Below are 10661 nucleotides of genomic sequence, written 5' to 3'. Positions count from 1 at the left end.
GCTCTAAGGTCTCCCCGGTTCCTCCACTTCTCCAGAACACCCACAACGCTCCCGGCCCGTCCCCAGGCCGCGGTGGGCTCTCAAGAGCGCGGGACACAGGTCACAATCACCCCCATACCAGCTGGAGGTCCTTGCGGGCCGCGCCGCCGCAGCCGCCGATCCCGCAAGCTCCGCCCCGACGTCAGGGACGGCGCGGCCCACGGCTGAGTGATCGCCCCGCCCGCCCGCGGCTGCGCGAGGCCCCGGGGAGCGCGCGCGCGTGTGTGTGTGTGTGTGTGTGTGTGTGTGTGTGTGTGTGTCTGCTCTGCGCTCCGCCCTGAGACGAAACCGGCAGAAGGACGTGGAGCTGTTGGAACGGGGCCAGGTGTGGCCACGGAGATGATCCAAGGACTGCAGCCCCTCTGCTACGGTGAGAGACAGAGAGTTGGGGATGTTCAGCCTGGAGAAGGCTCCGGGGAGACCTTAGAGCAGCTTGCAGTACCTGAAGGAGCTCCAGGAAAGCTGAGGAAGACTGTTTCAAGGTCCTGTGGCGATAGGATGAGGGGAAATGGCTATAAACTGGAGAAGGGAAGATTTAGACTGGACGTTAGGAAGAATTTCTTCACGCTGAGGGTGGTGAGGCACTGGCAGAGGTTGGCCAGGGAAGTTGCGGCTGTCCCATCCCTGGAGGTGTCCAAGGCCAGGTTGGATGGGGCTCCGGGCAGCCTGGTCTGGTGGAAGGCATCCCTGCCCATGGCAGGGGAGGGGGAAGTGGATAGGCTTTGACATCCCTTCCAACCCAAACCATTCTATGACTATCAAAAAACTTGCCAGGTACTACTTTCCTCACGAATAAAACAAAGAATCAATTGCTTCCCATTGCTAAAAGAACTTCTCAACTCTTTAACTTCTTGTTTTTTACGCATCATCTTTATCAGTACAGTAAACAGCCAGAACTCTCCCCTAGCAGGGAAAGTGGCACCACCATGGGCTTTTCCTTCTTTTTATTTTTTATGCTTTTTCCCCAGCTCACCAGCTCTCACTGCAACCAAAACATACACCAGGTCTTAAACAGTGTCTTCTGATCCATCCAAGCTGGTTTGGGCTGGCAAGCATGTGGCAGACTTCAAAATTCATCCTTTTTCCAAGACAGGGAAATAAGCGCTCAAAGCTCAAGATGTACCTCCTTCACCCCAGCGCCAGAGCTGACTATGTACAGGATTACTCAGAATTACACAGTACCCCTAAAATACCGCATTCCTCCCTGTTTCCAAAACCTTTTCTGCAAAAGCATACAGTTAAGTTCATGTGATTTGCCAATTTACCTACTTCTAGTTCAACTTCTATTCTAACTTGCAACCTACACAGAGTTTCTGTTACGTGTTCTGACATTATTGCTCTGTAATGGAGCTGCCTCCCCTATGACAGCAGCAACCCTTTCCCCCACCATTACAGGCCTCCCAGCTATTGAAAAATAACCCATTAGCCAAGTGTCAGAGAAAACAGTCAAAAATCTACACCTCAAAAGAAATTTCAGGATGTGCCATTTACACATAGAAAAGTCAGAATCCTGGCAAGCAAAATGAAATAAACACAACAGTAGTGAACTGTAAAAGTGTACATAAACTAAGCTATCAAGTTGATGTAGAAATCCCCTGAGCTAACAGTGAAGGACTTTCTTTGTGACTACACAATCACAAGAACAAGTAAGGCATGAATTACACCATTAGTTTATGCCAGCTGTCACAATATTTACTGCAAGACAAACTTCTATGTTGCAATAACAAGCACAACCACCTACGACCCATATGGCAGTAACCAGCTACTTTCACTTAAGCTAAGAACACAGCCTCACCAGTCCTTGGCAAGAAGGACCCTGGATTTACATGTAATATTACCACTTGCACTGTAGTTGACTGGGCATTTGCGAAACACTGCTCTCCATTTGAACTGGTACTTCTACCTTCCTTTCGCACAGTCTGGATGGTGATTACACTTCAGAGCTAGGCCTTTTCTTCAGATCCAGGCCTTTTCTTTATGGAAATCCTTCTTCTACAGGTTTCCAATTCACATTTAAGTATTCTGAGGCATCTTCTTATAAACTCGGCTTTCATCCCAGATAATGCTGCGGGAAGTAGGAACAGTATCTTGGATGTAAAAGCATCTCACTGAATACAATTAGATATACAGCACAGCAGACTACATGTTTCCTTCACCTGGAAAGCAGCAGCAGCCATATCAGGGCAGTCAGTGTCAAACCTTCAGCTCAATATTTGTTGATGCCAAAAATTCGAACGCCATGCAACTGGGGCAACTTGGGGATAAGCACCGTCAGGAGAGAGACTGTGTTGAGAATAAAGTGTGTGGGATCATACTTTGTATAAAAACTTGCCAGGAAGTACCTGCAGGAGAAAAGGGAGCAAGCTTAGCCAATAACATCCTTGCCCAAAAAAATAAGCAAACAAAGCACAGTTGAAAAAAGTGTCTTAGTAATCAGTAATATTTTACTGGATAACAACTGATCTATTCCTGTATTAAATATCTCAGCTGAGGTTCTAGAGTATCTACAGCAAAATTATGGACTAAGTTTTTTCTTCCCATGCTGCTCAAGGTCCTAAAAAGCAACTCTCAGGTAGTGTTTTCCTACAGCATTTCTCCCCACAAGGTGGAGTCTGACTTGTGCAACTACAAGCCTGATTTGTGAAACAGTGAAAGGTCTATTAGCAAAATACTGGCAGTTCTGCTACCCTAGCAAGCTCAGCGATAAAGCAGTTGACATTTTTCAGTGCAAAAATCACTTATGCTGAGTGCATCTGTGACTTTTTTTTTTAGGAATTAGATATATTTTTCTCAGTTTCTACCCTTATGAACCAACTTTCTAAACATGATGCAGGATCTTCCCTCTCCCCTCCCACTCTGCCACACAACTGGACAACTTCCTTAAGGGGAAAAGAGAAAGACTTTTCAGAGTTGGACATGAAATACCTGTCTGATTTCCTTTATTTATGCAACCGTGCTTTTGTCAACAGAGACAGGCATTGTAGAATTTCTTATCTTATTATATAACTGCTGTAAGCAGAATACAGTTGCTATAAAGCAAAACCAACATGTGAAATCTCAGACCCTATTCAGTGAGGACTGCCCTGCTACTCCTAATGCACAAAATAGTTAATAAATGCTGCCATATGCACGTGCTAAAGGCAATTAGTATAGATTTTCAATATTCATGACTTCACAATTTCTTAAAGGACTTCAAGAGTTAACAGCAAGTTTTCCTTATAACATGTCTAATCTTTAAAACCTGCCCCATTAATAACCATTTGACTTCAGCATGTGAATTAAGTGTTGAAAGCTGCAGGAAGAAGGATTGCTGATTATATAGCCTGCATATATGTATTGCCTTACTTCTGTGATATAGAAACAAACAAGCAAAAAAAAAACAAAACCTCATTCAGTTGCAGCTTTTGAGGTCATGGTTTTGTGATTCAATTAATCCACAACACAGTTTTGAACTCACAGAATTATAGGAGAGATTGTGAAGAATTTTCTTGAAGATGTAAATTGTACTCCATAATCCAGTTGTTCCCAGTGTGTTAGTAGCCTAGCTTTCCCCTGATCTGGTGTTTCAAAAGGAGTTCCCTTTACTGCATGCAAAAACACATACATGCCCTGGGGAAAACAAATAACGAACACAGTGGCACTTATAGCTGCATTTCTGTATTTTTCATAATTGTTACATAATTGTTACATAATTGTTACATAATTGTTACATAATTGTTCAATACATTGCAAAAATAAAATAAAAATATATATCCTGTAATGACAAATTCTAGAAGAGGAAAGAAGAGAAGTGATTTTCCCAAGCCTGTGCAGCCAGTGGTGCAGTCAGAACTAAAGCCAAAGTTGTGTAACATCCAATCCACTGCCTTCTACATTAGATGATAAAAAAATGCATGAAATGAACAGAATTTTAACAAGCAAAGTAAAAAGTTTAGGGCTGTCAATTTGTGTTACCATTTTCCTAAGGAGTTAGGAGGTAGAGCATGCACAAAGCAAAAAATCTATCTACTGGCAACATTACGACAACTTCTGAAAGCTTTCTAAGCCCTCCTCCAGCTTCAAATACATAGAAGCTGACCGCCAGCAATCTGTTGAACACCATCTGTCCATCTCTTTGCTGCTTCTCCTTAACCACACCGGACTGTTTTTTGTTGTATGGTAGCATGCTATGTCTGGTCTGTTCTGAAAGATCAGTTTTGGCCCAAAGATCAATCCAACAGAAGAACCTATCCTCCTCCAGTTTCAAAGAACATTTGTTTTTTTATCAAAGAGAGTGCACCAAATCCAGGCAAGAGTCTCTATCAGAAAGTATCAGACTTCCACTTGCCTCTGCCAACACCTTCTGAAGTCAGGCATGTCTGATGCTGTGAAAGGTAACATACAAATGTTCTAATGATGTTTACAGTCTCACTATTAGTTTTAAACCTATCTATAATAATAAGAAGCTCAAATAAAAAAAAATTATTTTTAACAGGATTCAAGAGGATATTATCCATCCTCAGTCTTTAAAGTGAATATCATTTTCCTTAATAAGGAAGGAGCTATCTTTTTGCCAAGACTTCTTTGTCATTAATCTTAGAAATCTGAGTTAGCAAACGTCACATACGATGTCAATTGCTGGATTACAGCCATCTTTTCTTGGCAGGACCAATATACATACTTAGATTACTTCAAAGGATCACAACAAAATTATAGCATCCTGGGGAGAGGAGGCAGAAAGATTCTTACCATCTTTAACTTCCAAATCCTTATGCATACAGAAGTCATCATGCAAATCACAACCTACTGAATAACAAATGATTTCAGGGCTTGGGTCAAGGCAGTCTAGTTTTTCCCACTGCTTTCAAGTAAGATTTTTCATTCATAGCGACAAAGCTGCCTGCTGAAGCTAATATTTAACTAGCTTGGCCAGAAATCAAAGCAAGAAGAAAAAGAACACAAACCTTTCTGGCCAAGGAACAGGTAAAGTGCTGAAATTAAATATTTTGGGACACTAACAGATTTATATAGAAACATCAGTAGATAATATTCAAGAACTAAAAATGTAATATATTTTATGGATTCAGCACAGCTCTTTAATAATGTACAGACCACTGCAGAAGTCGTTTGGCCTGATTTTATGTTTGCAAGATTCTAGGTTAATTACATGCTTTTTGAAAGAACACATAAAATATCTAAGGAATATTTCACTTGTTTTGTCCTTAAACCCAAAGTGATCTTGTATCACTTCCCCAAAACAGCCAACTAACTCATTTAGGAGGTCAATAAACCAAGCAGAGGTGGTATTTTTGCTAGCTGGATTTCATTATCCATACAGCCTTGCTATTTTTTCTCTTCTCATACTACTAAATATATAAACAACATTTCAAATGTTGCAAGAGAGGGTACTTACCAGGTTGTGAATCATATTTGTTAAAGTCCAGGCCACAGGGACACTAAAGAAAGGAATGCTGAGCAAGACAATGTGCAGCATGCCAACTCCAAGTGCATAGGTCAGCCACATTCCACGACTGTTCATCACCCGTGTGTTTGGATTTACCTCACTGTGGGCGACTCCTACATTCATTTTTACCCTATAAAACAGAACTGTTAGAAAATTGAGACTACTGTTACAGAAAGGTACTTAACATATGCCATTCTTGAATTTGGGAAAACGCTGCTTTAAATAAGCATATGGAACACAGTGCATAAGCCAAGTTGTACATCAAGATCTTCAAAGTACGTTTTATAGAGAAGACAGTACAAAGGGGCTGTTATGAATTATTTACTTTAAAAAAGCCCAAATAAATAAAACCCACAAGCCTGCTAAAGAAGAGACATTAAAAAAGAAAAAAAATAGGAAGCTGTGCTGTTAGAAGCTAAAGTTGCAAACTTGTAAGAAACCAAACTTTGTAATTTTTGTCTTCTAAATTCTTTTGACCACCAAAAGTAGTTCTTTTCTACTTCCTGTATCAGACAATTTTCCTCCGGTTTCTTGCTCATGTAACATCTAGTAAAGAATTCTGTATATTGCCCAGCCACCTGCTACTAGAAAGAACCAACAAGGAGTAACTTATGTCTCCTTTCTTTGCAGCAAAGCACAGATTCCAGGCTCTCCTCCTCTGCTCATCTCCTAGTTTTTGGACAGATATTTCCATCTTTCAAATCTGTCTGAAATGAGCCAATAGGTTCAAAGGTTCTTGCAGGCAGAGACACATAGAACAATTTTGTAACGCTGACTTCTTCGTGAGACTGACAGAATTTACTCTTGTGACGCTCTTGTCCTGCGGCAGTCAAATTTGTGATCGTAATTAAAGAAAAATCATATTCACGTGATCACCGAGACTATAAGCATTTATGGATCTAGGATGGAGAATTTTTAACTTGCTTCTACATCCGTCCCCAAAAGCACCGCATAACCAGCAACGCCAGCTCGGTTTGGGTAGGACGCGCGTTTCCAGTCATCGCCGGGCGGCGGGATGCGGGACGGCCCCGAGCATAGCCGCGCAGGGCCAAGGCGGGGCCGCTCCCGGGCCGCGGCGTCGGCGCAGCCGCCCCTGCTCCCGCCCCTGCTCCCCCCTGCCCGCACTCACCTTTCCGGGAGCCCGTGCCGCTGAGGAGCCGGACCGAGCGCGGCCGCCGCAGGTGGAGCCCAGGGCGGAGGGGCGGGAGCGGCGCAGGGGCAGGTGGCGCGGGGCGCGGCCGGGGTACGTCTGTGGCCGCGTTTCCCTTATTTCCGCCGGTAAAGCACGGAGCGGCTGCAGCGCGAGTTCCGTGGCTTGTGCTCTATCCTGCCGCACGCGGGGGGCAGCGAGGGGCCGAGCTGTGGTTGCAGCTGAAATCTGCGCCTCTTGGTTAAAAGTAAGAAGTGGGGTGGGATGCGTTCCCCTGGGCGGCGCGTTCGCGGCTGTTCGGGCCTGGAGGAGAGAAGGCTCCAGGGACCTTGTTGCGGCCTCCAGTGCCGACAGGGACTGGTGGGAGAGATGGGAACAAGCTTGGGGCCTGTGCTGCTGCGACTAGTGGTTTTAAGTAAAAGAGGGTAGATTTGGAGTAGGTATAAGGGAATTTTTTACAATTAGAGTCGTGAAATACTTTAATGTGTATTTCCAATACATGAAGTATGGATTCAGTACATGATTCCAATACATGTAATACAGAAGGAGTGACCTTCCAGTACAGGAATTTCTTCACTGTGAGATTGGTGAGACACTGGCAGAGGCTGCCCAGGGAAGCTGTGGCTGCCCCATCCCTGGAGATGTTCAAGGCCAGGCTGTATGAGGCCTTGGGCAGCCTGGTCTGGTGGGAGGTGTCCCTGCCTATGGCAGAGGGGTTGGGGCTAGGTGGTCTTTTAAGGTCCCTTCTACCTCAAACTGTTCTATGATTCTGTGTTGCCCGGAAAGGTGATGGATGCCCCATCCCTGGAAGCATTCTAGGTCAGGATGGACCCGGCTCTGAGTAACCTGATTGAGTAGGAGGTGTCCTTGCTGACTGCAGGGGAGGGTGGCCTTTAGAGGTCCCTTCCAACCCAAACCATTCAATGATTTTGAAAGTACCAGAGATCCCTTTTTCCCTCCCAGCAGGTGCCCCAGATGTGTGGCCAGTGTGGCCATATGGCCCCGTACATCTTCCCTCTGTGATCCAGCAGGCAGCCAACAGCCCGGTGTTGGGTGGTTTGGGTCTAGGGAAGAGCTAGGCACACAGGGAGCGGTTTCCTTTCCCAAGCTGCCTGCCTCAGCTATACCCCATAGAAAATTTGTCTTTGGGATCGCAGTATTTTTGTTTTGAGGCCCTCCTTTGTCTTAGGCTGAGTGTTTTGATAAAGTTATCCAGCTCCAACCTGGCCTGTGACATTAGTTAATCATGAAGTACTTGGCATGAGAGTCCTATATAACACAAGAAGAATCCTGCCTTCCTGAATGCGTGTGCATGATTAATATTGGTCCGTCTTCAACACCATGCCTTCCTGTGCTCCTCTTCTTTTCCAGCGTGTTTGATGGCAAACTGATTTGTCAGATCTTTTTACCACATCTGAAAGGCAAACTCCCTTTAGAATGCAAGTAGCAAGTAAGGAGAGAAAACCTCTCTGTAACTATTCCAAGAAAAGTTTTAATTCTGTTTCCTCTTCAAAACACTGTACTGTGTTTTTTCTTTGTCTTTTATGTTTGAAGAGTGGCAGCCTTTAAAAGGATATGAAGGCAGAGAAGCGTCCTTTAATTGCTGTATCAGCTGCACATACCCTACAAGGATAGTGGTGCTTTGCTGGCTGCAGTCCCTCACTGTGTCCCAACTGTGTCAGGAGGAAATCCTCCATTCCTCCGCATGTGCTCATATCCTTGGGATGGCTGCTAAGTATGTTGTTTGTGGTCTCCCGCAGGTAGCTTAGGCAGAATCAATGGTGAAGCCAGGACTGCTGGGATTGTTCACCTCTCAATGTAAATAATGTTAAGTAATGTAATCCAGCAGAGTGATACTGTGGAGAGAAGAAGTGTTCCTTGTACCACAGAGAACAATCCAAGTCTGAACCACTCTTGAGGTGCACAGAGCTGTCTGGCAATGCTCTTTTCCCCCCCTTTCTCTATGCATGAGAAACTGTGAGTTCTTTGTGTCAAGGATCAACAAAGATTTTTTTGTGGCGCTTCCTTAATTGTGTCTACTTGGGTACTTAAACAGAAACGTGTGCAAAAATTTCCAGATCCACTTAGGATCTTTTCATGGTAGAGTGTTTCTGTAATGCATCAGGAATTTTATAACTCTTTGTAAGTGTTTTCAGTGATTAAAAAAATTCTGCATTGGGGGAGGCATTTCCGTTTTCAAGTGGAAGATACAGGGACATAGAATTAAACTGACAGGCCAGTCAGATCAGAAAGGCAAGGGTAGAATTCAGAAGTTTAGTTTTGCTTTTTGTTACTGCCACATTGTCGTGGAATATGAGTTTTGCCTCAGTACCACTGTGCTTCCTCCCCACTTTCCCAACTTCCACCAGTTACCTTCAGGTCATATTTATTCCATGAATGTTTTGGTACTGGGAATCATGTGCGCAACACGGTAGTGCTGAACTCAGAAATTTCAAATCGGGGGAGCGGAGGGGGGGAAAATGATGCAAGGAGTTTGTAAAATAACTAAATAATAAGAAATTAACAAAATATTATAAACTTCTATTGTATTTTCATCAGTGCTGGAATTAGTCTGGATGCTGGGTAAATATCCTGTCTGAAGACGTTTCTGACTAGCTCCCTGAGTTACCTTGTAATCTGTCTACTCTCTTGTAACTGCAAGATCACAACCATGTTACAGGAGTTTAGAGGTGTTGACTCTACACATGAGAGATAATACTGCTTTGCTCAGTATATCTTAGATTTTCATTTGTACTTTAATCTACTTAAAATAATATTCTCTGGTCTAGACCTGTGTTCTGTTCTTTCCAGAAATCAAAACTCGGCATTGACTGCAGAGGAAGCTAGGTCTTACTGTATCTTGAAAATTTCACTCTTTAGCCATAATGTTGTGTTTTGCCTACGTCTAAATGTTGCTGTAAAACAGGTATTTGGAAACCTGTATTTGTAACCAACCTTTTACATTCTTTTCCTGCTATCTTCTTATGCAGCTTCACTGAATCTTACTCCAGTATGAAACAGCTGTCAGCAGAAACTATTCGTCTCCTTTCAAGTTCTCAAGTGATTACTTCAGTTGTCAGTGTGGTGAAGGAGCTGACAGAAAATTCCTTGGATGCCGGTGCCACAAATATTGATATTAAATTGGTAAATCCTCTTTCTTTCTTTTACTCTTATAAAGAATTGGATGCAAAATAAGAGGCAAGAAAAATCATTCTGCTGCAAATGTATTATTTAGGCTGTCATGGGTTTTGGTGATGGAAAGGTATTTATAGTGTTTATACATACATATTTTAGCCTCGAATAAAAATGGTCCAAAATCAGTTTCCCTTAATGTTCTTGAGCCCACGCTGAAACAGTAAGTCATACTTGTGCTCCTGAGTGTATCTTGGGGAAAAAATGTCGTTTTCTTTAATACTTCTTTTCCTACTTTTCCTACTTTTCCTATGAATTTACTTTTTCTGACTAATGTGTTTTAAAAGATGTTGGAATTCCATTTCACTGCTAGACTGACATGTTTAATTCTCTCAGAAAATATTGTCAGGAAGGTGAAAAGGCAAACCATGGAAGAGGTTGCAGATGGCCATGTTAGATGTTTTGGTAATACAAATTACTGCATGGTCCGTAATAGTGTGGTGAGCTCTGGCTAATGCTTTATTTTTATAACATGTTGAAGAAAGTTGGCATATCACTTAAAGATAGTTTTGGAAAAAAATAATATCATTTATAAGAAACTTGTGTTCCCCCTCTCACTCCCCAGCTGGGTAACTGATCACCATCTCTTGCTTCTGTGAGTGCTTCTGGTTTTGCAGTATTTTCTCAATAGCTGCTTAGTAGCAGTATTTCCTACTTAGTAAGCAAGTATGCTGTTACAGTCTGTATGAATGGATTTATCCAGAATTTTATCCACTTTTCTTTCCTGTAAATATCAGTGAATGTCTAAGCTATCCTCCAATTAAGTGTTAGGCAAAAGCTCTTAAATAGGAGAGCAGTTCAATTTCTGCTTGTTTCTTTGTCCATGCTATCTTTTCT

At 42.9% G+C, this 10661-nt stretch overlaps 2 protein-coding genes across 6 annotated transcripts in view; one reads left to right on the top strand and one right to left on the bottom strand.

Annotated features, from left to right (window-relative positions):
* Positions 1–882: 882 nt before the first annotated feature.
* ORMDL1 (ORMDL sphingolipid biosynthesis regulator 1) lies at positions 883–5873 on the bottom strand. Its single transcript, XM_069860766.1, has 3 exons — positions 5432–5873; positions 3497–3648; positions 883–2381 (listed from the first exon to the last, which is right to left on the bottom strand). The coding sequence occupies exons 1-3, from the start codon at positions 5603–5605 to the stop codon at positions 2246–2248; spliced, it is 462 nt and encodes a 153-aa protein (XP_069716867.1). The 5' UTR covers positions 5606–5873; the 3' UTR covers positions 883–2245.
* Positions 5874–6641: 768 nt separating this feature from the next.
* PMS1 (PMS1 homolog 1, mismatch repair system component) overlaps positions 6642–10661 on the top strand; it is a 53240-nt gene continuing 49220 nt past the window's right edge. For 3 of the 5 annotated variants that reach the window (XR_011337716.1, XR_011337717.1, XM_069860741.1), the window contains exons 1-2: positions 6802–6879; positions 9623–9776. Coding sequence is in view for 3 of the 5 variants with exons in the window: in XM_069860741.1 (XP_069716842.1) it covers positions 9645–9776 (132 nt within the window). In the remaining 2 variants the exon portion in view is untranslated. Of the gene's footprint in view, positions 6664–6801; positions 6880–9622; positions 9777–10661 lie in introns of those variants that run through there. The other 2 variants (XM_069860742.1, XM_069860740.1) reach the window with 2 other exon arrangements.

Source organism: Phaenicophaeus curvirostris, chromosome 7, assembly GCF_032191515.1.
Source record: "Phaenicophaeus curvirostris isolate KB17595 chromosome 7, BPBGC_Pcur_1.0, whole genome shotgun sequence".
NCBI classification, from domain to species: domain Eukaryota; kingdom Metazoa; phylum Chordata; class Aves; order Cuculiformes; family Cuculidae; genus Phaenicophaeus; species Phaenicophaeus curvirostris.
Note: the sequence above shows the minus strand (reverse complement) of the source record. Positions and strands in the feature narration are given on the sequence as shown.